Raw genomic sequence first — 27,578 nt, 5'->3', positions numbered from 1 at the left:
TTCGGCTAGGATTTGCTTTTTGCTTCTTCCCGTTAACGGAAGCGCTGAACAGGCCCAAAGGAGCTCAGGATAGATATTGGTGGGAGAAACGAGCAAGGGAAGGCGGACGGAGCTTTCCCTCGCGGAGCGGATCACATCGGGCTCAGATTTTAGCCAATGGAAAGGGGAGAATGAAGTTTCGACCAATGGATGGAGCGTGAGGTGGGGCTTAATTCTTCAGCGAATGGGAATGGTTTTGAGGCAGCCAATAGCAAACGTGAAAATGTGGCAGCCAATAGCAAACGTGAAAATCGTGGAAGCCAAAAGCCAAATGCAAAGCGGCGCAAGGGTCTCCCGACATAAATAAAGGTGCACAGCGCAGTTTTAATCGCATTGTTGGCGTTTGGTGAAAAAGTTGTTTTTCAATTTTGTGTTATTGTCACGATGGCTCGTACGAAGCAAACCGCCCGCAAATCGACAGGTGGAAAAGCTCCCCGAAAACAGTTGGCGACAAAGGCGGCGCGGAAAAGTGCTCCAGCCACCGGTGGCGTGAAAAAGCCGCATCGTTACCGTCCAGGAACTGTGGCGCTGCGCGAGATCCGGCGCTACCAAAAGTCCACGGAGCTGCTCATTCGCAAGCTGCCGTTTCAGCGCCTCGTCCGTGAAATCGCACAGGATTTCAAGACCGATTTGCGATTCCAGAGCTCCGCAGTGATGGCGCTGCAGGAGGCGAGCGAGGCCTACCTCGTTGGGCTGTTTGAGGACACTAATTTGTGCGCGATTCACGCCAAACGTGTCACCATCATGCCCAAGGACATCCAGCTGGCACGACGTATCCGCGGGGAGCGAGCTTAACCCGCTCGTCCAAGGTCTTGTGCACACCTTCCGCACCACACCACCCAACGGCTCTTTTCAGAGCCACAACACCTTTCTTGAAAGTGTAATCGACCTTTCACCAAACTCCACCTATCACTGCATTTTGTGTGTATATAATGTGTATACGGGCCTGGAGGAAATACGTTTTGTTTTGACTTTTTTATGAAGACAGAGAGGGAAATGTTGAACAATAGTGGTGGTTGGCTGTCTTCAGGGAATGGGGTTTCACAATGTTTCAATGAAACCACAGGATTGAGAAGTGACAATTGTTGGAGATCATGTGTAATGTTGCTTGCAAGGTGGTTCATGTTAAAATTCACATTTTTAAATTTTAACCATAACATGTATAATTTGACCCGTTCATCTCCTCAAACCCAAAATAATAATAATACAAACCCTGCTCTCAACATTGCATTTCTGGTGCCAAATAATACATAAAGCAAAGTTCAAGTCGCCTGAAGCTCTTTCATGAACGAGTTGGTGGTTCTGAAAAGCAGTTTTGTTGTAGCTGTTGAACACCACCACCAAAATGTTTAACCACCGAAACCGTAGAGGGTACGGCCCTGGCGCTTCAAAGCGTACACCACATCCATGGCAGTAACGTTCTTTCGCTTGGCGTGCTCCGTGGCGGTAACAGCATCGCGGATAACATTTTCCAAGAACACCTTGAGAACTCCACGGGTTTCCTCGTAGATGAGACCCGAGATGCGCTTTACCCCACCACGACGAGCAAGGCGACGAATAGCAGGTTTTGTGATTTCCTGGATGTTATCACGCAGTACCTTGCGATGACGTTTCGCACCACCTTTACCGAGACCTTTTCCACCTTTACCACGTCCAGACATAATGAGCGTTTCGAACAAAACCCCAATTTAACCAAACGAACGAGCACACGCGTGTCGATACCGATGGTGTTGGTACCAAGGCTTCATATTGGTGGAGCTCGATATTGCGATTTGCTCAACCTTGAAACTTTGCCTCCTCCATTTAATTATTTTCTCGACGAGAAAGGGTGCTGCCTTGGTGATTTCTGCCACGTCCGCGCGTGTGCCCTTTGCACCTCTCTGCCGCGCATGCGCACGTTGTCCTTACGATTTTACAATATGCAATAATCTTTAATAAGCTTGCAGCTTTGTGATTCCCTGGATGTTATCATGCAGTCCCTTGCGATGACGTTTAGCACCTCCTTTTCCACGACCCTTTCCACCTTTACCACGTCCAGACATGATGATGGGAGTTGAATCCAAAGGTGAATCAACGAAACGAGCGTTCGTGTGTCTTTTTGGTGGTGATACTGAGGCTTTCTATTGGTGGGAACTCGATATTACCATTTGCTCTTTGACCCTTCCACGATTCCTCCGACATTTAATTATTTTCACTGCGTTTTCCTTTGGTGATTTCTACCACGTCCGCGTGTGCTCTTCGTGCCCTTTACCCTTTCACCCCACTTTCCGCGCATGCGCACGTCGTCCTTTCGTTTTGACAATCTGCAACTGCACTGGCTTTTCCGATCCCATCGCTTTCACTCAAGTAAACACGTAATCCTGTCAAATGAGGTTCAAGTTTTGCAAAATTGACGACGATTTAATTCTGAACACAACTTGAACTGTAGAACTTTGGCAAATAACAACGCGCGCTCACATTACCGAAGTTGGAAATAAGCTTCAAAAGCATCAAGTCATCGTACGATATTTTGATGCCAGTTTGGATTTGATGTCAAGTAAAAATACTTGTTTTGTCCGCGAACCAACAATAACCTCGTTGAACCCTCGATTGTGGCCTCGTTTAAAATTTCTCTTTCGAATGTCATTTCATTGCGGTTCAAACACAATGAATGCTTGAAGTTTCTCCATCATTGCGCTACCTTGGACGACAGGTGATGAATTTGAGCAGCTCATTGTGAATGAGACATCGAAATAGTTTCGTTGACAAGGCCGGGATGGAAACGGTACATCAGACGAAGCACGATACAAGCTCGATGACTGTGACGTTTCGATTGAAAAAAAACATTCAAAGCATTGTTTAGAGCCGTGTGCTGTTCGTGACCAAGCATTTTCACTCTCATGCTGGTCCATGCGCATTGCTCAGGTGGCCTCAACATCAACATGAGCCTCATAAAAGCTGATTTTCTTCTTGTTTGCTTGACTGCCTTGCAAAGATGGCTACAGACAGGTGCACATTTCACAATGAAAATTTTAACGTTTAAGTTTGGTCCAAGAATCGATTCACGTCGTGAAAATGAGCCTGAGTAATGAAGCTCCTTGGGGGAAGCCCGAGAACGTATCCGACCGAGTAAGCAATGCAATATTGTGTCAAAGCAGCTCTTCCATCTGCAGTGTCGGCCCGTGGAAGATGGTGAAATGTGCAGAGGATTGAAAATGTGCTTCTCGCCTTTCACCAGCATGTGCTTGTACCTGGGAATGCTGTGCGCATTGCGCATGGATGTATCGTTCACGTTAATTACGGAGCTCAAAGTGAAGCGAGAAACAAACGGAAACAAAGGAACACTTCTCACCGATTCCGATTGCCGACGTCTATTTCCACCACGTCCGCTTCTCCCGTCACAATAACATCGACGGCGTGGCGAGACGATGTGTAGTTTGTACAATAATGCACTGATTTTGGATTCTCGTCTTCCTCCTCACTCTATTCAGTATGAAATGGCGGAGACTGTTCCCCTTCCGACAGCACTTTCGACCTCGTTTCTCAAACGAGACAATAATAAAACTGGCGCTTCCAGAACCCATAAACATCCCCTTGTTTGTGAATGCAAATCTGTCAGAATAAATTTTTGTTCAGAACTTTAACAGTTAATAAAGACTGGAAAATGCCAATGCAGAGGTACCTTTTATAACCCCAAGCACCCTTTTTTCTTAGTTATTGAGTCTCACACCCCGCCCCCACCCCTCCTCCTCTAACCCCTTTTGCTTTATTCCTTTTCTGTTTCTACCCTTGAACACACTCACTCCTGCTCTTTTGTGTCACACTGTGACTGTGCTGCAACTCTCTGTGTCGTCAAAATACGACAAAATCTACCCGACAAGACGGACAATGATTGGGGCTTCTGTGATGACGAGATGCATGAATGATTGATGCCTAAGGGCAAAGTTCATAATTATTGGGCATTAAAAAATGAAAATTAATAAGTGAAATTCATAAAGTTCAAAGTTCTGTATGTGGTTTTGAAATGTAAAGGAAACGAGAAAGGGTTTTTCAGGGTTTTTCAACACACAGCAGAGTTTTGTGTAAAACACGGATCGTGTATCGCTGATGCTGCTTTCGGAAAGGTTTGAGTGGCTCTGAAAAGAGCCGTTGTGGGAGAGCTGTGAACTCTTGTGAGGCGGAGCCGTTTACTTGCCCTGACTTTTCTTGGGGAGCAGCACGGCCTGGATGTTCGGCAGTACACCACCTTGCGCGATCGTCACCCCGCCCAGCAGTTTGTTCAGCTCCTCATCGTTACGGATGGCGAGCTGCAAATGACGCGGAATAATGCGCGATTTCTTGTTATCTCGTGCAGCGTTACCGGCGAGCTCCAGGATCTCTGCAGACAAGTACTCGAGCACAGCCGCCAGATAGACGGGAGCGCCGGCACCGACGCGCTTGGCGTAGTTGCCTTTGCGAAGATGTCTGTGGACACGGCCCACGGGAAACTGCAGCCCAGCACGGGAAGAACGAGTCTTAGCCTTAGCACGAGCCTTTCCACCACCTTTACCACGTCCCGACATGATTTGCCGCAATGAACCGATATCTAAACAACCTCACTGTGAATGAAAGTCATGGTGCGAATTGAGTTGTTTTAAGGGTGAAGTTGGACCAGGATTCGTACACGCCCACATTGTGTCCATCCAATGGCTGTACATCAGGTTGTGTACTCCGCCTCCAAACTCTATATGATCCAAATATTTGCATATGAGACAGAATCGTTTGAACTTTGACCTTTTACCTTTTGAACCTTGACCTTTTGAACCTTGGCGATTCCCACCAAACGTGCACCATCGTGCCCAAGGACACGCCAAGGTGGCACGACGGATCCGCGGGGAGCGACCTCAAGTCGCTCGTCCAAGGTCTTGTGCACAGCTTCCGCACCACACCACCCAACGGCTCACTTCAGAGCCACAACACCTTTCTTGAAAGTGTGATCGACCATTCACCGAACTCGCCACATGTCACGACCTTTTGTGTGTGTATTGTGTACACTGGTCAGAAAGAGACGCAGAGACGTGTTTTATGAAGCATTTTGTTTTGTTTTTAACAAAGACTGGGAAAAGATAAAGACCCAGAGAATTGATTTGATGAACTAGACAGGGGGTGCTGGGTGGATCGGGACGGGGCTTCAGGATGGTTCTGTGTACAGTGTACGGTTCATAAATACTGCGAGCACTTTGTATTTGGATTCCGAATGAGGAAACTTAGTGCAAAGGAAGGACGAAGAATCGTGCAATGTACGAGCTTTTCCAGACACGAGGCACTGGGTTTACAGGTAAACGGGGATGGTCAACGACGTGTGTCAATGTCAAATGGGGCAAGTTTCATTTCTTGGTCGGACATTGTTCCTGTACATTGGAGCAAATGGGTCAATTACTAAGTGATCTTAGAAATTAGTAATTTGGTAAATACTAAGTAATGGTAGTCGTGATGACACACTTTGAATATTGCATATTTAACAACATTGCACGTTTCGTCACGTGACTTGCTTTTCTTTGGTCATTGTTTGATATAAATAAGTTATGAATGAATATGGAACAACTTTTGTTGGTCTTGCAAATAATTTGAACCTTGTGCTCTTGTTTTTTAAGCTTTCACAAACCACTTCATCAAATAATGCATACAAAGGTTAAATCTGTTATGTCTGCACGTAGTTTTTATGAACCATCGGATCAGCTCCTTTCAGGTGAACGAGGTGGTGGCTCTGAAAAGAGCCGTTGTGGGTTTTGGGCGAGTGAGACGAGGAGGAACAAGAGAAACTTCACCTCGACTCTCTCGTCTTCCCTTCTTCTCACTTCTTTTTGAGCGTCGCCTTCTTGTTCTTCAACCCCTTGGTTGCAAGCTTGGCCTTTGGTTTCGTCGTCTTTGTATTTCCCTTGGTCTTCGGCAGAACCTTCTTCACGTTTTTCTTCACCTTTGCAGGCGACTTACTGAATCGCTTCGAAGAGGCGGCGATAGATCTTTTCGGTTTCTTGGGAGATACCTTCCGCACCACCTTCTTCACAGCTGGCTTTTTGGTCGCTTTCTTTGCCGCTTTAGACTTGATTGTGGTCTTCACAACTCATCTTGGACTGGTGCTCTTCTTCACTTTGGCACTCTTTTCCTTGTTCAATTTGAAAGAGCCGGCAGCGCCCGTTCCCTTGGTCTGCACAAAATTTCCACTTGCAACGAGACTCTTCACAGCCGAATTGATACGAACGGAATTCCGATGGAGATTGTAGCCATCTGCCCCCAGGGCCTTTTTCAAGGCGACAAGCGACGTACCATTTCGCTCCTTGCTCGATCCCACCACCTTGATGATCTTTTCCGAAAGGGTGCCGTCAGTCTTCTTCGGGGTCTTGGAAGCGCCAGGTTTATTCTTCCTTCGCTTGAGAGACGGGGGCGAAGTTGAAGGTGCTACTGAAACAGCAACAGACTCCGCCATTTTCCACTGACAAGAGTATGACAAGTAACACTAAGATCCAAAAAGAAGTTCAGTGTTTCACAAATAAAGTGTTGCATTATCACGTCGCCTGTTATCGTGATGGCGTGAAGAAGCGGACGTGGTAGAAATCAACGTCAGCGTTCAGAAACGCTGGGGTCGTTCACCGTATCCGTTTGTGTTTCCTGCGTCACTTTGAGCTTTGTTATTCACATGAACGATAACTCCATGCGCAATGCGAACAATCGTTTCAGGTACAAGAACATCCCGGCAAACGGAGAGAAGCATCTTTTCTAACATCTGGCCCTTTCGCCGCATTCCACGGCCCGACACGGCAGATGGACGATCTGCTTTGACAGAACATTGCTTACTCGAACACGTTCTCGGGCTTCGCCCAAGGGGTTTCTCTGCTCAGAAACTGTTTTTCAAGAGTGAAATATTTTCTTTGACCCGACTTAAACCTCACAAAGTTCATGGTGAAATGTGCACCTGTCTTCATCCACCTTTGCAAGGCAATGAAACAAACAGGAAAAAAACCCTTTTTGGAGGTTTGTGTCGAGGTCATCTTGGCATGGACCATCACAAATGTGAATATACTTGGTTACCAACAGCAAACGGGTGTAAGCAATGCTTCGAACGTTTTATTAAATCCAAACGCGAATAAAATCGTCGACCCGGTTTCTCCCATGTTCTTGTGTCGTGTTTCGTGTGATGTTCTGGATGCATCCAGGTGTTGTAAACGAAACTGTTGTGACATCTCATTGACACTTACTTGACTGGTTGAATTAATCCCCTGTCGTCCAAGAGAGGTGCAAGGTCTTCCATGCAGCAACTTCAAAGATCTTTCACGCGTTAAAGTAAAGCTTCGTGATAACAGCGAAATGTTGTGCTGTTTACTGGTTGAACGTCACGAGAATTCATTGTTTGAACCTTAATTAAATGACATTTACAATGGACGGTGGTTCAACAAGGTTAAAGTCCGGCAAAAAGGGTCGTATTAAATTCTCTTGAAATTTAAAATTGAAATATCGATCATGCAAATATCGATCCTTCCATAATACTTGATACCTTTGCAGCGTATTTATAACTTCGGGGACGTTTGCGTTTGTTGTTTGTTTTGACAAAGTTCTGCAGTTGTGTTCAGAATGAAATCGTCGTAAATTACTGCCTAACTTCACCCTCATTTGACAAGATTCTGTGTTTCTTTGAGCGAAAGCGAAGGGACCACAAGAGCGAGTGCAGTTGGACATTGTGAAAGCGTGAGGACAACGTGCGCACGCGCAGCAAGAGGGGAAAAGGCAAAGAGCACACGCGCGGACGTGGTAGAAATAACCAAGCAGGCACCCTTTCTTCTCAAGGAAATAATTAAATATGGGAGGCAAAGTGCAAAGGTTAAAGGGCAAATGACAACGTCGACCTCGCCACAAATATAAAGCCTCAGAACCACAATCATCCATATAAACACGCGAACGTTCCTCCTTTAGCTTATTTGGGTTTGGAATCAAACGGTGTGGTTATGTCTGGACGTGGGAAAGGTGGAAAAGGTCTTGGCAAAGGAGGTGCTAAACGTCATCGTAAGGTTCTGCGAGATAACATCCAGGGAATCACGAAGCCTGCTATTCGTCGCCTTGCTCGCCGTGGTGGGGTAAAGCGCATCTCGGGTCTCATCTACGAAGAAACCCGTGGAGTTCTCAAGGTGTTCCTGGAAAATGTGATCCGCGATGCTGTTACCTACACGGAGCACGCCAAGCGCAAGACCGTTACTGCCATGGATGTGGTGTACGCTTTGAAGCGCCAGGGCCGTACGCTATACGGTTTCGGTGGTTAAACATTCTGGGGGTGGTGTTCAACATCTTCAACAACAAAACGGCTCTTTTCAAAGCCACCACCTCGTTCATGAAGGAGCTTCAGGCGACTTGAACTCTCTATTCTTTGGCACCACAAATGCAATGATAGCAGGGTTCATATTATTTTGGGTTTGTGGAGATGAACGGGTCAAATACATGTTATGGTTAAAATGAAAAATGTGTATTTTAACATGAACCACCTTGCAAGCGACACGACACATGATCCCCAACAATTGTCACATCAATCCTATGGTTTCATTGAAACATTTGTTACGTGGTCCCCTCGGTGACTACCTGGTCTCGGTGACCCCCGGACCGTGAGAGGACCTTCGCCAGAAAGTAGTCTTATCTATGCGCTTTCGCAACGCAATCCCTATGAATTCCACCCAAGAGAAACTGATGTTCAATGATATATTTCCAGGGTAAGGATATCATACAATTTCAAGGATACAATCACGGATATATTCCCCGAGCAATCAACCACAAACAACCATCAACAATTCCCAATCCACAATCAATTCCCTATATGATTAAGATGGCCATCTTATATATGTGTGTCCACTTCTGTACTCACGACCCCCTTTTGGTCTCTGCCCCTCACAATGTCTCTGGGCCCCTCCTGACCAAGATGCTGGTCGGCGTCGCCGCACTCAGGCGGTTGAACGAACCCTGGGTGGACGTGTTTCCACCGGGCAGGTATCGTACCAGGCACCGCGGCTGCAGGCCCTCGTGGCCACGCGAAGCGGGTGCGGTTAAGCAAGCCAAAAGCCCCATGCCGCTTGCAAGGCGTGTTAGGCCCCAACGGGCGACCTGTACGCGTCTGTTTAGACAGTGCCGCGAACGGTGCCAGACGCGGGGTCGATGCACGGCCCCACGTCAACTTGACGTCTCCACCGGGTAGGTACACGTCCCGGTATCTCCTCTCGCCAGACGGGCTTCGGAACGCCGCTTTTCCACGCAGCGCAAGGTCGATCCCCTCTTTTGTCGGAGCGGGGCGAGGAAGAATACTACTCGTCGCTTTCTTCCTCGTGTCTTTTTCCTCTTCCGTTTCCGGTCACTTCCGTTTCCGGACGCTGCTCAGAAGGGCTCCTGACCCTCCAACCACAACAACCCTTAATCTATTACACATGGATAAGCAAAGACCTGAATGGTAATTCACATACATTCACATAAATATGTAACACTCCCCCCCTTCAAGAAAGAAAGTTTGAACCCAGCGAAAACTTTCTTTGCCGGCCAATTTGGAGAAACAAACCAGATAACTCAACCCCCCCACATTATCAGTTCCCCCCGGGCACAGTTATCACTTAAAAATAAAGCAACCAACATTTCACCACACCCCCTCCAGATTACTCCCTCTGGACTAAGCACCAGCAACGACATTGTCCCTGCCAAATCAAACTCCATCTCATGACCCTCTGACTTTGACCGTCAGTTTCTTGTGAATGAAGGTTAAGGGGTTGATCAAAGATCCAAAGTTAAGCAACTCGATAGCACTTTTTCCGGGAGGCCAAGCCGAGTATTCACTACATGGGCGCCTTGAGGAACGTGGAGTTCACGGTTAGTCCGTGCATGAAAGTTCACTGCATGGACGCCTTTAGGAACGGCGTTCACGGTTAATCCGTGTAGGAATCTTGGCTCGGCGGCTCCGCCGCATTCAGTGCTTCAACTTCTCAGAACTTCCCTAATAATTAGGGTGGGACCACTTGTCCCTGTAGTCCCATGAATAGCGGTCTCCTTCTCGGCCACTACTTTGCCAATCCTTCCTTCGGGAGCGGCCGTAACTCAGGGAGCCTCCATAATAATATTGATTGCGGCCACCACCAAAACTACCGCCCAGTTGTCCTCTCCTGTAGACCTCTCGACGCCTACGAAATGCCTTCCCTACTGTTATGGTCCGACCCTCCAAATCCTTGCCATTCCAATTCTTCTCTGCCTCTCTGGCGTCTTTTGTGCTGGCAAACGTGACAAAGCTGAACCCTCTTGACTGTTGCGTTTCCCAGTCTCTTACCAACCGCACTTCCACCAGCGGCCCATATCTGTTGAAGACAGAGGTCAGAACTTCTTCCTCTGTTTTGAAGTTCAGTCCCCCTCCAAATAACTTGGCACTTTTGTCGCCATCCCGAGCTGGTGTGGTGTTATTTTCCCTGCTGGGCTCTTTACCAACCCTCAGGTTACCATAAACTTGACCCCCGGCCAAATCATTCCCGATAACCACAGAGACACCCTCTACAGGAAGCGTGGCTTGTAAACCGACGGTGACCGGTCCTGACACCAAATCGGACTCCAAATGGATGACATGAAGTGGAGCACTAACACCGCCCCCGATCCCCTGTAAACGAACACTATTCCCCGTTGCCGTCTCCTCGGACCATGGCAAAATGCCTTCAAGCATTAAAGATTGATGTGCCCCTGTGTCCCTCAATATCCTAACCGGTCTCCGGTTAGTCGAGGCTCCATCCCGTGACACAAACCCCTCTGAAATAAATGGTTGGTAACCCTTTTGATGGCGATTTCTCACAATGGCCATTGCATTTGGAGTCGTAATAGTCAGACTCCGCTCTGGGTCTTCCTTGTTCATGCGGTAACAACTGGACATCAAGTGTCCAGGTTTCTTGCAAAAAGCGCAAGTAGGCCCGGAGGAAAAACTCGTGGTCTGCCTCGGGCCCCCCGAACTATAAGTTTGTCTTGGGCCCGCATCCCTCTGATTTCGAACAGGTGGGGTATCATAGTTGTCCCCATAATCATCTCGAGGCCGCCGCCATGTAAGGTCGTTCTCCACACCAGGTGTTCCATAACTCCCCTGCTGAAGTCTAGGCGAGGAGTTAGGTTTGTGGACCCCTATTCGGTGGGTTAAGGCATAATCATCCGCCATGGTGGCTGCGTCCCACAACTTTGGTACTTTCTTTTCCTGCAGGTACACTTTGGTGTCCTCGTGGACACACTGCTGGAATTCCTCCACCAGGATCAAGTCCCGCAATGTTTCGAAGTCTTTCCCGACTCCTTTTGACTCACACCACCGATCAAACATGTTTTCTTTCACTCTGGCAAACTCCACATGGGTCTCACTCTCCCTCTTCCTGGCATTCCTGAATTTTTGCCTGTAAGCCTCCGGAACCAACTCATAGGCTTTGAGGATGTGCTTCTTCAGTACCTCATAATCTGCACATTGGTCCATTGGTAGCGCCGAATAAATTTCCTGAGCTTTCCCCACCAGCACACTTTGCACGAGTATGGTCCAGGCCTCCTCCGGCCAGTTTAATTGTCGAGCCACTTTCTCAAAGTGTGGAAAAAATTTCGCGACTTCCTTTTGACTGAACGGTGGAACCAGCCTCACATGTCTGCCCACATCCCAGGTTTTCTGGTTAGGTGTCGACCCCGTCAGCAAGGGTGGTGCCTCTCCCCGTTCTCTCATTAACTCCAGCTCCTTGAATTTGATTTCTTGCTGAAGCTCCATGTCACGTTCCTTTAATTCCCTTTCCGCTTTTCTCTCCTCTGCTTCGAGGTCCCTTGCAGCTCTCCTCTCCTCTGCTTTTCTCCCTTCTAACCTTTCCTGGAGTTCTCGTTCCACTCTCCTTTCCTCTGCTTGCTTCTCTTCTCTTCTCTCTTCTGCTTTCCTTTCCTCTTCTGATCTTTCCTTTTCTGCTTTCCTTTCTTCTTCTGCTCTTTCCTTTTCTGCTTTCCTTTCTTCTTCTGCTCTTTCCTTTTCTGCTTTCCTTTCTTCTTCTGCTAACCTTTCCTGGAGTTCTCGTTCCACTCTCCTTTCCTCTGCTTGTTTCTCTTCTCTCCTCTCTTCTGCTTTCCTTTCTTCTTCTTTTAACCTTTCCTGGAGTTCTCGTGCCACTCTCCTTTCCTCTGCTTGTTTCTCTTCTCTCCTCTCTTCTGCTTTCCTTTCTTCTTCTGCTCTTTCCTTTTCTGCTTTCCTTTCTTCTTCTTTGATCCGTTCCTGGCTCCGTAATTGCAACTCCAGTTTCCGGAGCTCAACGTCTTCTGGTTCTTCGGGTAGCCACTCCCAGGCTAACTCGTCCCATGTTCCTAATCCCACCATAGATTGTATCACCGTGGCCTGCAACTCTGCCTTCCTCAAATTAGTTCGGACCTCCAAGTTAAAATGTTTGGCCAATTTCAAGAGGTCCGACTTTAGTAACGCTCGGAACTGTGCCTCACTCGGTGTTACCGCAAAGTTCTGTGCCACAAACGCCATGGTGACTATCGTTAACACCTGTTAACCTTCACCCAAGACTTTACCCCAATTTCCCCAAAAATTTACCAATTAATACTTAATTAATAAATTTTAATTAATAACAATATTATTTTATTATTTTATACAAATACTCTTTTAGATCCCGGACGTAGACCCAATTGCGAATCCGCAAATCGTAATTTGGACGAGCCCCCAATTCTGTTACGTGGTCCCCTCGGTGACGACCTGGTCTCGGTGACCCCCGGACCGTGAGAGGACCTTCGCCAGAAAGTAGTCTTATCTATGCGCTTTCGCAACGCAATCCCTATGAATTCCACCCAAGAGAAACTGATGTTCAATGATATATTTCCAGGGTAAGGATATCATACAATTTCAAGGATACAATCACGGATATATTCCCCGAGCAATCAACCACAAACAACCATCAACAATTCCCAATCCACAATCAATTCCCTATATGATTAAGATGGCCATCTTATATATGTGTGTCCACTTCTGTACTCACGACCCCCTTTTGGTCTCTGCCCCTCACAATGTCTCTGGGCCCCTCCTGACCAAGATGCTGGTCGGCGTCGCCGCACTCGGGCGGTTGAACGAACCCCGGGTGGACGTGTTTCCACCGGGCAGGTATCGTACCAGGCACCGCGGCTGCAGGCCCTCGTGGCCACGCGAAGCGGGTGCGGTAAAGCAAGCCAAAAGCCCCACGCCGCTTGCAAGGCGTGTTAGGCCCCAACGGGCGACCTGTACGCGTCTGTTGAGACGGTGCCGCGAACGGTGCCAGACGCGGGGTCGATGCACGGCCCCACGTCAACTTGACGTCTCCACCGGGTAGGTACACGTCCCGGTAACTCCTCTCGCCAGACGGGCTTCGGAACGCCGCTTTTCCACGCAGCGCAAGGTCGATCCCCTCTTTTGTCGGAGCGGGGCGAGGAAGAATACTACTCGTCGCTTTCTTCCTCGTGTCTTTTTCCTCTTCCGTTTCCGGTCACTTCCGTTTCCGGACGCTTTTCAGAAGGGCTCCTGACCCTCCAACCACAACAACCCTTAATCTATTACACATGGATAAGCAAAGACCTGAATGGTAATTCACATACATTCACATAAATATGTAACACATTGTGAAACCCCATTCCCTGAAGACAGCGAAACTCCACTGTCTTGTGCAACGTTTCCCTGTCAGTCTTCAAAAAAAGGGAATCACGAAACGTATTTCCTTCCCACCCATATACACATTATACATGCACAAAAGGTAGAGATAGGTGGCGAGTTCGGTGAAAGGTCGATTACACTCTCAAGAAAGGTGTGGTGGCTCTGAAAAGAGCCGTTGGGTGGTGTGGTGCGGAAGGTGTGCACAAGACCTTGGACGAGTGGGTTAAGCTCGCTCCCCGCGGATACGTCGTGCCAGCTGGATGTCCTTGGGCATGATGGTGACACGTTTGGCGTGAATCGCGCACAAATTAGTGTCCTCAAATAGCCCAACGAGGTCGGCCTCGCTCGCCTCCTGCAGCGCCATCACTGCGGAGCTCTGGAATCGCAAATCTGTCTTGAAATCCTGTGCGATTTCACGGACGAGGCGCTGAAACGGCAGCTTGCGAATGAGCAGCTCCGTGGACTTTTGGTAGCGCCGGATCTCGTGCAGCGCCACAGTTCCTGGACGGTAACGATGCGGCTTTTTCACGCCACCGGTGGCTGGAGCACTTTTCCGTGCCGCCTTTGTCGCCAACTGCTTTCGGGGAGCTAACCTGTCGATTTACGGGCGGTTTGCTTCGTTCGAGCCATCGTGACCGGCAAATATCAACACAAAACAAAACACCAGCGAATGAAATGAGGTATAAGCTGAGAAATGCGCGGTCTGATTTTATTTGCGCCGCGAGACGCTTCCGCCGTTCGCTATTGGCTGGCATATTTTTCACGTTTGCTACTGGCTGCCTCAAACCCATTCCCATTCGCTGAAGAATTAAGCCCCACCTCACGCTCCATCCATTGGTTGAAAGTTCATTCTCCCCTCTCCATTGGCTCAAATCTGAGCCCGATGTGATCCCCTCCGTAAGGGAAAGCTTCGTCCGCCTTCCCTTGCGCGTTTCTCCCACCAATATCTATCCTGAGCTCCTTTGGGCCTGTTCAGCGCTTCCGTGAACGTGAAGAAACAAAAGGCAAATCCTTGCCGATATTTCCGTTTGTGTCCCGTAATATAAAAAAATTCACAACTCCACTCACTATTCCATTTCAAAATTGGGTAGTTTGTCTTGGTGGGACGGAACGACATTTTTTATTATATTACAGTCGTTGTACGTTATTTGTAAATAAAACATTATTGCGATATTGCAGGAACCGCACATTTGTCAATGAATCGAGAAACAGAAAATGGACGTTACAAAAGCTTGCTTGAAAGACGAACGTGCAATTGCGCAAACCCTGCAGAATGGTAATTCCATCGCCGAACACAAGCAGGAGATTAAATTATTTGGTTTCCAGAGCTCCGATCTGATGGCGTTGCCGGCGACATTTTGACCTCCCTCGTCGGTCTGTTTGAGGACACGAGGAGAGCGTCATCCACCGTCCACAAAACTCGATACCTACAAATCCCTTTTTGTGCATTTATCTGTCAGAATGGATTTGTGCAGAACTTGAGAGTAAAGAAGAGGGGAGATCAAACGGTAATAAGGCAAGGGTCTTAACTCAGTTGTTAATGTGTGGAATGGTCGCTCCGGAAAGGTCGTGGCAGCAGAAACTGCATTTTTATTTTTTATTTTTTGTATACTGAATCGAGGCTCGTGAAAGAGCTAACATTTATTTCACAAACAAATCAACCAGACAAACAAAATATACAAAAGAGGGAGCGGAAGCCAAGATGGGGAGAGAAGGGGAAGCACACAACCACAACATTTGAGAGCAGGGAGAAGTGTGGGAGGGAGAGGGCTTGGGGGCAGGAGGCGGCGGAAGGGGAGGGGGGGGGGGGAGAGGTAAAAAACACATGGGGACCGAAATTAGCGGGGGTACAAAAGATCAAGGTTTTGGATGGGGGAGGATAAGAGATGGTGGTGAACAGCTGTTTTAAAGACCTGGAGGGTAGAGTGGGATTGAAGAGAGTGAAGGAGTTTGTTCCAGAGGCGGGAGAAAAGAGGAATGAAGGAGTGAAGGTGAGCAGAAAGTCTTGATTTTAGCAGTTTAACCATAAGAGGGTTGCAGGCAGATCTTGTGCGACCTGTAGGAATATTTGGGGGACAGAGCCCAGAGAGGGCTGGGGGGGCAAGGCCAGAGAGGAGTCGGTAGAAAACGGAAAGACCACCAACCTGCCTGCAGTGAGTGAGTGAAAGGCCCTTGGAGTTAGCTTCATCGCGGGAGATTCCAATGATTCTGAACGCTTTGGTTTCAACAGCGTGAAGACGGGCTAGGTGTGAGGCAGGAGCACCAGACCAGAGGGGAGAGCAGTATTCCATAGAGCTGCGGATGAAAGCCTTGTATGTGGTGAGGAGCTCAGGTGTGTCAAGGAAGGACTCCACACGACGGAGGATGCCCAGTCGGCGACTGGCTTTGGAGGCCAGAATTGAAATGTGGTTTTCCCAGGAAAGATCATGGCAAATAGTGAGACCCAAAAGCTTGAGTGACAGAACTTCTTGGAGAGGATTATTCAGAAAGTGGATGGGAGGGTTTTCCAGTCGGTCTTTTCGGAGAGACATCGTAAGAGTGTGAGATTTATCAGGATTGAAAGACATGTTCCATTTGTTTGCCCAGTCTGTGATTTTGTCCAGGTCTGCAGAGAGTGAGGAGGCTACAGTCTGCCGATCTGAGGGATGAGGAATGGAGCGACAGAGAGTAGAGTCGTCAGCAAAGAGATAGAGAGGATTTTCAAGAGAGTCAGAGAGATCATTGATGAAGACCAGGAAAAGCACAGGGCCCAGAACACTACCTTGGGGAACTCCAGCCTGAACAGGAAGAGGAGATGAGAGAAACCCATTCAGGGCCACACGTTGACTACGCCCAGAGAGGAAGCCCGCCAGCCATGCGTGGAGATTTCCATGGATACCAAAGGAGGAGAGTTTGGTGAGCAGAGCAGGGTGCCAGACCGTATCGAAGGCACGTGAAATGTCAAGGGAGACAGCTCTAATTTCCTGTTTGGCATTGAGGACCTCCATCCATTGTTGAGAAAGCAGAAGCAGCATGTCCAGAGTAGAGTGACCAGGTCTGAAACCAAATTGATGATCAGAGATCAAGCCATTGGAGAAGAGGAAAGATTTAATATCTGAAGCAATGATGGATTCCATGACTTTGCTGATAATTGGGAGAAGGCTGATTGGTCTGTAGTTGCTGGGATCTGTTTTTGCACCTTTTTTGTGCAAAGCGGTGATGTTGGCTGATTTCCAAGCAGATGGCAGATGACCTTGAGCAAAGGAGAGGGTGAAGAGAACAGAAAGAGGGAGTGAAAGAGCAGAAGAACATGATTTTAGGACCCGTGGGCTGATGCCGTCAGGACCAGTTGCAGAATCAGAGTCGAGGGTTGACAGAAACTTTTCCACCTTGTCAGGAGGAAAGGACACAGAGTCCAGGAGCAGCTGGGTACGACTGGGTATGGTGGGTACAGAGAGGGATGGGTTTGGGACACAAGATTTAGAGGCAAACACAGAGTTGAGGCATTCAGCTTTTTCACGTGCGGAGTCAGCCGTTAAGCCGTTTGAGGTGAGGGAGGGGATGGAGGGGGAACAAACACCAGAAACAGATTTGACCAGACGCCACCAGGATTTGGAAGAGGGAGACAGACAAGAGAGTTCGGTCTTGAGAACGGTGAGATATTGTTTCCTGGCTCTCCTGAGGGTGGACACACACTTGTTTCGGGCTTTGTGAAAGGAAATGAGATTTCCTTCCGTTGGATTTGCTTTCCAGGAGACGAAAGCAAGTTGTTTCAGGGCAACAGCCTCACCAGTCGGGTTGCCCTGCCATCCCACCGTGAGCGCTGGCAGGGGGTACTTCAAACTAAGCTTAAGTGTCAAGTGTTAAGTTCCTCCTTGCCCTCGCAAGGGAAAGGCTAGGGTCAAGCTCTTCCAAATTTCCAAACACTAGAAATCGGACGTCTCAAATTAATTAATTAATTTGTTAATACATCTCAGTCGCCCGCGACCTCTCCAGCGCGGGCGTCGAACCAGTCCATTTCCGGTGCGACCGGGCCGAATATCGGCCCGGCCTTGGCCGAAGCCGTTGATTCCGCCGTAGCACGCTAACGCGTAGGCTCGTGCGTCCCTGGTCTGCCGGGGCTCCGCGGGTGTCCTACCGTGCCTGGCGCCGCTATTCTCTCAAACTTCCGGGAGTAGGTGCCGGTGCACGGTGACGGAGTTCGCTGTCTAAACATGGTAGCGCTAGGCCAGTGGGACCGCCGGGACCCACGTGCACTCACAAGTTGTTCTGCGCGTGGGCAGCAGTATCAGACCGGGGCGCCCAAACGCTCCTCGGCTAAAGTTATCCTGGAAGCGCCCACATTGTGCGGACAAACCCCACCAAGTCGAGGGCCACGTGGTCAGGAGAACCTCGTCCCTTCTGGTCACATTGTGCCTATCGGCCGGCCTCGAAGACCGAAATTGTGACTATGTCACCCTAAAAATCACCCTAAAAGTCACCCTAAAAGTCACAAGATTCCGTGTACCATGGACGGGAGGAAGGGTATGACAACTGAAGACGAGATGGGATAAATCTGTGCATGAGAGAGAGCAATTTACTTTGAAAGAATTCCCAGGATGAGTTGATGTCAGAGGCGGTAGAGATGGGAGAGCAGTCCAGATGATTGATGGCTGCTTGAAGACTGTGCCAGTTGGCCTGAGTGAAATGCCAGACTCGTCGACGCTGAGGAGGCTCTCTGAGAATGGTCAGAGAGATGTCCACTTTGACAAGCACATGATCAGATGAGCCGATTGGAGCAGAAGAAGAGCAGCAGACATTTTCAGGGAAGTTTGTCATAACCAAATCCAGAAGAGAAGATGCTCCGTTGACTGAGATCCGGGTCGGGAAATTGACAGATTGTGTCAGTCCCAGTGAGTCGCAGAAGTCCTTTGCTGAAGAGCCGTGGCTGGTGAGAGAGGTACCCACACCCAGCCAACTGGCATGGTGACAATTTAAATCACCACATATGAGGAAGAGAGAGTTGGGATGGGTAGATAGAAGTTGGTCCATATTATCAGACAGCGAGATGTAGATGGAGTCATCGCTGTTTGGTGGACGGTACAACACACATATGAACAAAAGGTGGGAGCGAAGGGGAAGCCGTAGCCAAAGGTATTCCTGGGGGTGAGGTGGAGAGAGGGCAGTGGAGGGCGAGTGAGGAAGAGAGTTTTTTTATAAAGATAGCAACCCCACCTCCAGGACGAGGCTCAGGTCTATCATACCGGAGGAGGGAGTAACCTGGGAGAGATACCAAGGCATCAGAGACATCATGAAGGAGGAAAGTTTCTGTTAAGCAGATCACATCTGGTTTGTCAGAAGCAACCTGTATGGAGAGATCAGTCAAGTTTGAGCGGAGGCCCCGGATGTTTGAGGTCCATACCGTTAATGAAGAGGAAGGGGGAGCATCGGGTCCAGAACAGGGGGGGGGAGGGGTAGGGTAAGATGTGGAAGAGGAGGAAGAGGTAGGGAGAGCTGTTGAAGGTGTGTCAGAGATTTCAGAGATTTCAGAATAGCTTGGAGAAAGGGAAGAATGGGGTGGACAAAAGGTTTGATGGAGATTGGGTGAGGCACAGTGAGTTGTTATTTGAGGAGGGGGAAGAGCGAGGCAGAAGGTTGGGGGAGATGAAGGTGAAAGTTGGAAGGGGGAAGAAGCAGGGAGGATGCTTTGAGGAGGGTTGAGAGGGGAGTCTAGGAGGGGAGGAGCGAGGGAGAGTCTCGGAGGGGAGGGGTGTGGGGGGAGTTTAGGAGGGAGGGGAGGGAAGGGGCAAGGGGGAAGATTTGAAAGAGATGGGTGATGGGGAAGATTTTGAGGGGAGGGGCAAGGGGGAATATTTGAAAGAGATGGGTGATGGGGAAGATTTGGAGGGGAGGGGCAAGGGGGTGGATTTGGAGGGGAGGGGTGATGGGCAAGTTTTGAAGGGGAGGGATGATGGGGAAGATTTGGAGGGGAGGGGTGAGATTGGATTTTAGAAAGTGTACGATTCATGGGAAACGAACATTTTTTGCAAAATGAGTTTGAGACCTTCGAGTCAAAAATACGTTTGAGGACACTGAAGGAGGGGTGGAGTTCTGGATAGTTTAGGGAATGTAGAAAGGAGGAACTGTAAGAGATGGTATTATATATATTTTTTGGAATGAATAGATTTGGTGAGCAAGACGAAAGCATCCTTTTGTAGGAAAAGAAGAAAAGGGTGTTATAATATATGAGAGAAAATAGTTGTTCAGGGGAGAGATTATACATTTATAACCACGTGATCGCGTACGAAGAACGAACGAACAAATAAGAACAACAAATAAACGAATAAGACCTGGGAAGGAAATATTTTTTGGGGTTTTTTTTTTTTTCTTGTGAGTACAGATATTAAACAAGGAGGTTCGGGGTGAACGACTGGGACGAAACAGTGAACGAAAATAATTGCAGCGGATTCGACGAATCGCTAAGAGAAAAACAAAACCACAAGGTCGGAGACGGTACGGTAGCCAAGCCTACGAGAACTAGGCCACAGAATACTCGATACCATTAACCGACGATTGTGTATACATGTACGAAAAATTAGCACCGAAAATTTTCCAAAAGATACGCTGTAGGTACATACACCGAAAGATAGATACAGTCTCGACAAAAACACAATTGAGAAAAATCACTTAGCTTCGAAAGCGTGAGCGCATGAGACAGCTTCGAAAAGACGTGACCTCGCCGTGATCTCGCGAGATCCTCCAAGATTCGTCTAAATCGGAATTAGAGAAGTACCCGGAAATAATGTAGATCGAGACGTCTAGGGATATTTGCAGAACTTCTTGGTCGCTTGAGCAAGGATGGGTCATTGTGAACACCATTGCGGATTGTTGGCTGTCGGAGAAGGGGGGGAGGGAGGGGGTCTCGCTCGTCAAGAGGTGGTGTCTGGTCGTTGTGGTGTTTCTCACAAAAGAGCCGTCTTCGGAAAGAATAAGTCCCTCCCCTCCCCCAACCCCGCAAAGAAAATCTCCCCCCTCCCCCAACCCCGCAAAGAAAATCTCCCCCCTCCCCCAACCCCGCAAAGAAAATCTCCCCCCTCCCCCAACCCCGCAAAGAAAATCTTCCCCCTCCCCCCACCCCCGGAAAGAAACAACTGGTATAAAAAAAATTCTCATTTTTGATATGGTGTTGGTGAGGTGCAAGAATGACGGACCGAATGGACACCTGCTGGGTCAACTAAATTCCTTGCGCACCTTGAACTGTTAAGGCTGGAAAAAGCCAACGCGGAGACACCTGCGATGACCCCACTCTCACGCATTGTTGTTTTCCAGGTTATTGTGCATCAAGTGCAAAGTTCATTATCATCCCATGTTCTGTATTTGGTTTGGAAGTGACAGAACGCCATGATTTGTCCACAAAAAGAGAAATCCAAATAACTTTACTGAATTTCATGCGAAGGTGACGAATTTGGTTCTTTTGAAGGGAAACTCGGATCAAGAATGACACACGCCCACTTTTCATCTAACCAATGACTGAGTATCAGGTTGTGCACTCCACCCAGAAACGCTCTGTGATCCAGATATTTGCATATGAACCCTTTATAAGAGGGAATCGTTCACACTCGTCTTCTTATTCTTTCTCTGAAGGTTCATATTTAACTGTTTCAATATCGACTCGTCATGCCTGCGGATCATCCCAAGCAAGAGGCAGCAAAGAAGGGTTCGAAGAAAACCGTTTCCAAAGCGACTCGGAAGGGTCCCGGTAAACGGCGTCATCGCAGAAAGGAAAGCTACGCCATTTACATCTACAAGGTGCTGAAACAAGTTCACCCCGATACGGGTGTTTCTTCCAAAGCGATGAGCATCATGAATTCCTTCGTTAACGACATCTTTGAGCGCATCGCATCCGAAGCATCTCGTCTGGCGCATTACAACAAGCGCTCCACCATCACATCGCGGGAGATCCAGACGGCAGTGCGTCTGCTCCTTCCCGGGGAGTTGGCCAAGCACGCCGTGTCCGAAGGTACAAAGGCCGTGACCAAGTACACCAGCTCCAAGTGAGCTCGGACTCGTTTCTCGAGTTCATCCCAAAACGGCTCTTTTCAGAGCCACTCAATGTTTCTTTAAGAGTGTGCAACCTTTGCTCTTCGTGTCCTTCCTTGGTGAAAGAACCACGTGATGTTATCTGTAACGAGAAATGTGGTTCATATTAAAGTGCAGGTCAGGTTATCATCAGCATTATACTGAAGTAAAGAGTAGTCCTGTTAAAACTTCCTATTATTCCATGGATAGGGTTGGTTTTTGTCATAACGACTTGGAACATAATTGATTGTGAGGTGGGTATGTTTGTTGGGTAGTCAGGATCAAATTTGATGAGGACCAACGTTTGTTCAATCTGCTCCTATCGATATTATAAAAGGAGCCGTGTCTGTCTTTGTTGTGTTATAACTTGAGACGGATTAACAGATTTCAATAAATCCAACTACGGTGAATTCGCGTAACTCCTGGGTGTTTGTGATCCAAAAAAAGAAATACCTTTTCTATGGGTACATGGACACGCGTGTCAAAACTGCAAATGCCAACACGGAGCACGGAGAGCAGGATCTCCCAGTTTACCGAGACCCTTTCCACCTTTACCACATCCAGATATGACGATCGGAGCTGAATCTAAAGGTGAATAAACGAAACGCCGAGCATACCTGTCTTTATGGTGGTGATAGAGGTTTTCTATTGGTGGGAACTCGATTTTACCATTTGCTCTTTGACCCTTCCACGATTCCTCCGACATTTAATTATTTTCTCTGCGATTCCCATGGTGATTTCTACCACGTCCGCATGTGCTCTTCGTGCCTTTCCCCTTTTCACCTCTCGTCCCGCGCATGCGCACATCGTCCTTTCGCTTTGACCATCTGCAACTGCACTGGCTTTCACTGTCACTTTCAGTTTATTTCCACATTCGCTTTCACTCAAGTAAACACGTAATCCTGTCAAATAAGGTTTAAATAATGCAGTAATTCACGACGATTTAATTCTGAACACAACTTGAACTGCAGAACTTTGGCAAATAACAACGCGCGCTCACATCACCTGAGAAATAAGCTTCAAAAGCATCGTTTATATCGTCCGATATTTTGATGCCAGTTTGGATTTGATGAAAAGTAAAAATACTTGTTTTGTCCGCCAACCAACTTTAACCTCGTTGAACCCTCGATTGTAGCCTTGTTGAAAATTTCTCTTTCAAATATCATTTCATTGAGCTTCAAACCCAATGAGTGCTTAAAGTTTCTCCGTCATTGCGCTACCTTGGACGACAGGTGATGAATTTGAGCAGCTCATTGTGAATGAGATCGCAACAATATCGTTTACAAGGCGGAGATGGAATCGGTACATCACACGAGGCACGATACAAGCTGATGACTGTGACGTTTGGACGAAAAAAAACCCTTCAAAGCATTGCTTCGAGCTGTGTGCTGTTTCTGACTAAGTATTTTCACTCAGGCGGGTCCATGCTCAGGTGGCCTCAACATGAGCCTCAGGAAAGCTGATTTTTCTTCTTCCTTGCTTGACTGCTTTGCAAAGATGGCTACAGACAGGTGCACACTTCACAATGAAAATTTTAACGTTTAAGTTTGGTCCAAGAATACATTTACCTCGTGAAAATGAGCCTGAGTCACGAAGCTCCTTGGGGGAAGCCCGAGAACGTATCCGACCGTGTCAGCAATGTTGTGTCAAAGCAGCTCTTCCATCTACAGTGTCGGCCCGTGGAAGATGGTGAAAGGTGTTGAGGATTGAAAATGTGCATCTCGCCTTTTACCAGCATGTGCTTGTATCTGAAAATGCTGTGCGCATGACGCAGGGATGTATCGTTCACGTTAATTATTGAGCTCAGTGAAACGAGAAACAAACAAACAAAAGAACACTTCTCATCGTTTCCGAACGCCGACGTTGATTTCTACCACGTCCGCTTCTCCCGTCACGATGACATCGGCGGCGTTGCGAGGACGACGCGTTGTTTGTACAATACTGCACTTGATTTTGGAATCTCATCTTCCTTCTCACTCTATTCGGTGTGAAATGGCGGAGACTGTTCCCCTTCCGAGAGCACTTTCGACCTCGTTTCTCAAACGAGCCAATAACAAAACTGGCGCTTCCAGAACCCATAAAAATCCCCTTGTTTGTGAATGCAAATCTGTCAGAATTAATTTTTGTTCAGAACTTTAATAGTTAATAAAGACTGGAAAATTCGAATGCAGAGGCACTCTTTTTTCTAAGTTATTGTGAGTCTCACCCCCCTCCCCCCCCCTCCTCTGTAACCACTTTTTCTTTGCTCGTTGCTTTGTTCCTTTTCTGTTTCTACCCTTGAACACACTCACTCCTGCTCTTTTATGTCATACTGTTATGTCGGTTGGGTAGGCATATATAGATTTAGGTAGATCTGAAAAGGTGTCATGCTTCGTCTGTCGAGTGAGAACAATCTCGATGTAATAAGTCCTGTTATCCCGGTTTGTCAGATAAAGTGTGTACCTGTCATCATACAAGGATGATCGTGTGTTAAATGGCAGTCGGGACTAAGCTAATTCCCCTGTGTGTCAGCTGTCAGGCCTTGTGATCATTCCTTTGTCCCGTATGGCAGCACATCACACACATTAGCTAAGCCCAATAGCGCACCACATTTATTAATTCCCCCGTCGCCACAAGGCTTACAGGAAAAACAGGCAGGAAGCCAGTTTGGGGGCACTGCTGATGGGGCCGCAGTCAGCCACATCACCAGTGCCATAGCAGGCAAACATATCGTGCAAGGCAGGCTGAGGACACGCCTACTTCGCACGTGATTGGTCAAAAGGGTTTTGATGGGAATATCGCACCATGGGGTAAGAAGCTGGTGACTGATTGGTGGAAGGAAGCGGCAGAATGATTGGCCACCGACCGATGACACCTCAGCCAATCGGTGAGGAAGGCGTGAAAGAGCCACAACAAGCGACGCGCTGATTGAAGGAGAAGCGCCAGTGACGTGAGAAGGCGCGAAAGACCACCAAGAAATGACACACTGATTGGGAGAGATAGAGAGTGACGTCAGAAGACAATCAGTAAAACCACTTGCTGACCAACATTTTCTCCTCTTCGCTTCTGCCTGTCTTCTCCTCCGCTTCTCTCTTCCCTTTGCCTCTTGCTCTGGACTGTCCCTTCATGCTGGACCTTTTCTTGCCTTTGGACTTTGGTGGGGAGACCAGCACCGACGATTCTCTTCCCCTGCGTTCGCATACGAACAATGAGCGAGGCTTGCGGTTGGAGAGCTGACGAGCAATCGCACGGGCACACCGAGGGCCACTCCACGCCAACGACCAGGCAGTTTACACCAACCGGAGCCACGTTGGACCACGGAGCTGCACAACCAGACGATTCCTGACGGACACCACATCCAGATAGATAAGCACAGACGCGCAAACAACGGTTCCTTTGATTCATTCTCCCATTGTTTTGTTTATGAAGTCTGTGAGTGGGATCCCAACCTAGGTTTTAGTTCTTCTGTCGCGTCCTTTGTTATCGGGTCCATAATAAATATTTATCGTTGTACATTTTACATCCGTTTTGGTTTGATTTATTGATTTTCAGGTTGAAGACATCGGACCGTGAAGGTAAGCGGCTTTCTTCATTCCGTCTCGCGTATGATCTGCCATCAATTGGGAAACGCCTCGTTAAGCTCGATTCCATCCGTGGACGCTCTGTCTTAACTGAGTGTCCACACGACAATACTCTGCTGCAACTCTCTGTATCATCAAAATACGATAAAGTCTACTCGACAAGATGGACAATTATTGGGGTTTCTGTGATGACGAGATGCACGAGTGATGCGATGCATGAGTAAGTGCAAAGTTCATAATTATTGGGCATTCATAAGTGAAAATTGTGCATAAATGAAAATTAATCTTACTATAATTCACCAAATGTCCGTCTGTGCGTCCGTCCGTCCATCCGTTCCCAGGTACCGCAAAAACGGCTGAACCGATCGCAACGATATTTTGGGTGGGTAATCCTGGGACCCACTGGAGTAAAATAGGCTATATTGTTTTTCCAATTTCAACTTTGGTCTCCAGCATTTTCATGTTTTGACTCCCGCATAATGTTATTTTCCCGGGTTCCGCACAAACGGCTGCACCGATCGCAACCTGACGAATGAAAACACACAGTTAAAAATAATGACCTCGGACAAAGACCTTTTATAAGGACATGGGTTGAATCCCTGCTTGAGAGACTGCCAACCCCCTCCCCGCCATCACGGTCAGTTGTCTCTCCAACTCACAATCCCACAAGATATGAGGAAAGGATGGCCCAAAACCAATTATTTTCTTTTTGATTCGTATATAAACATCATTAAAAGTAAATGATGACCTCGGCCAAAGTTCAAACGACGTGGGTTTAATCTCTACATGAGAGAATTCCACATAGCTATTTGGGCGGTGTATAAGCTAATAGATCGCTGTCTCCATCGATCTTACCAAGGCCGTAACACCTGTCGGCTCAAAATACTTTTAACTGTTGACTTGGTAGTTTTTACAATGAAGGAAACATTATCAATGTTGTTAGAAGTTTATTTTTTATATTAATGCTATTTAATTTGTGATTGGAGTTGTGCTGTTTGGAATGAAAAAAGAGGATATCGAGTTCAATTAAATGACGACATGTGGTGATGGTTTCTACTTTCTAAACGTGAAATTCGTGAACATCTGCAGATTCGCCATGGACCCACAATCGATGTTTCTATACATGAACGGACCCATTTGTTTGCGTACGGGTACGTTTTTCATGGAAGTCCTTCACGAACTTGCTGTCCATGTCTGACGTGTGACTGAAGGTGCAAAAGGAATGTGGAATTTATTGGTTTCATGCTTTAGCATTCGCCGTTTCTGCATTGTCTGTTTGATTCTGGCCTTCACCCGTGCATAGCACGGGTACCTCACTAGTAAGTGAAATTCATAAAGTTCAAAAGTGCAAAGTTCTGTATGTGGTTTTGAAGTGTAAAGGAAACAAGAAAGAAAGAAAGAACCGCATATATAGTGTAGGGTTTTTCAACACACAGCAGAGTTTTGTGTAAAACACGGATCGTGTATCGCTAATGCTGCTTTCGGAAAGATTTGAGTGGCTCTGAAAAGAGCCGTTGTGGGAGAGCTGAAGAACTCTTGTGAGGCGGAGCTGTTTAAAGCCAGCCGAGCTGGCTTTTCTTTGGCAGCAGCACGGCCTGGATGTTCGGCAGTACACCACCTTGTGAGATCGTCACCCCGCCCAGCAGTTTGTTCAACTCCTCATCGTTGCGCATGGCGAGCTGCAAATGACGAGGGATGATGCGCGTTTTCTTGTTATCTCGTGCAGCGTTACCGGCGAGCTCCAGGATCTCTGCAGACAAGTACTCGAGCACAGCCGCCAGATAGACGGGAGCGCCGGCACCGATGCGCTTGGCGTAGTTGCCTTTGCGAAGATGTCTGTGGACACGACCCACGGGAAACTGCAGCCCAGCACGGGAAGAACGAGACTTGGCCTTTGCTCGAGTCTTCCCACCGCCCTTACCACGTCCCGACATGATGTTTGCACAGTGGAGTATATATTGTTATGAATGTTGGTGTCGTGATATATATAGATTCAGGTAGATCTGCATAGGTAGGTGCTCCGATTGTCGTGATAGGGAACCCCACATGTAATAAGTTTGTTTCGGCGGTTTGTTCGCATAAGTGTATCTTTGTGGTCATACGAGGATGGCTTTGTGATAAATAGAGTAGGGATTATGTTGATTCCCCTGTGCATGAGACCTGTGATCTATCCATTGTCCCGTATGGCACTACATCATAGACATTAGTTAGGCCCATTAGCACACTCACTACATAAATTCCCCCCCACAATAACAATAAAACTAACCGGAACCCAGGTGACGCACTTGGGCTGACAACCC

At 47.8% G+C, this 27,578-nt stretch overlaps 7 protein-coding genes across 7 annotated transcripts; 3 read left to right on the top strand and 4 right to left on the bottom strand.

Moving 5' to 3' along the window:
• The first annotated feature begins 423 nt into the window (after window positions 1-423).
• On the top strand, window positions 424-834 carry LOC137425903 (histone H3). The gene has a single exon (XM_068114628.2). The coding sequence runs from the start codon at window positions 424-426 to the stop codon at window positions 832-834; it is 411 nt and encodes a 136-aa protein (XP_067970729.2).
• A 554-nt stretch (window positions 835-1,388) lies between these two features.
• On the bottom strand, window positions 1,389-1,700 carry LOC137425904 (histone H4-like). The gene has a single exon (XM_068114629.2). The coding sequence runs from the start codon at window positions 1,698-1,700 to the stop codon at window positions 1,389-1,391; it is 312 nt and encodes a 103-aa protein (XP_067970730.1).
• Window positions 1,701-4,205: 2,505 nt separating this feature from the next.
• Window positions 4,206-4,580, bottom strand: LOC144888142 (histone H2A-like). The gene has a single exon (XM_078776026.1). It carries the CDS (start codon window positions 4,578-4,580, stop codon window positions 4,206-4,208), a length of 375 nt encoding a protein of 124 aa, XP_078632152.1.
• A 3,417-nt stretch (window positions 4,581-7,997) lies between these two features.
• Window positions 7,998-8,309, top strand: LOC137426201 (histone H4). The gene has a single exon (XM_078775157.1). It carries the CDS (start codon window positions 7,998-8,000, stop codon window positions 8,307-8,309), a length of 312 nt encoding a protein of 103 aa, XP_078631283.1.
• A 5,595-nt stretch (window positions 8,310-13,904) lies between these two features.
• LOC137426202 (histone H3-like) lies at window positions 13,905-20,955 on the bottom strand. The gene is made up of 2 exons (XM_068114892.2): window positions 20,891-20,955; window positions 13,905-14,274 (listed from the first exon to the last, which is right to left on the bottom strand). The coding sequence occupies exons 1-2, from the start codon at window positions 20,953-20,955 to the stop codon at window positions 13,905-13,907; spliced, it is 435 nt and encodes a 144-aa protein (XP_067970993.2).
• Window positions 20,956-21,289: 334 nt separating this feature from the next.
• Window positions 21,290-22,002, top strand: LOC137424893 (histone H2B 1/2-like). Its single transcript, XM_068112775.2, has one exon. It carries the CDS (start codon window positions 21,317-21,319, stop codon window positions 21,695-21,697), a length of 381 nt encoding a protein of 126 aa, XP_067968876.1. The 5' UTR covers window positions 21,290-21,316; the 3' UTR covers window positions 21,698-22,002.
• A 4,829-nt stretch (window positions 22,003-26,831) lies between these two features.
• On the bottom strand, window positions 26,832-27,212 carry LOC137425905 (histone H2A type 2-B-like). The gene has a single exon (XM_078775247.1). It carries the CDS (start codon window positions 27,210-27,212, stop codon window positions 26,832-26,834), a length of 381 nt encoding a protein of 126 aa, XP_078631373.1.
• Between the last annotated feature and the right edge of the window lie 366 nt (window positions 27,213-27,578).

Source organism: Myxine glutinosa, chromosome 4 (assembly GCF_964187855.1).
Source record: "Myxine glutinosa chromosome 4, kmMyxGlut1.1, whole genome shotgun sequence".
Classification (NCBI taxonomy): domain Eukaryota; kingdom Metazoa; phylum Chordata; class Myxini; order Myxiniformes; family Myxinidae; genus Myxine; species Myxine glutinosa.
This window is presented reverse-complemented; position numbering and strand designations above follow the sequence as displayed.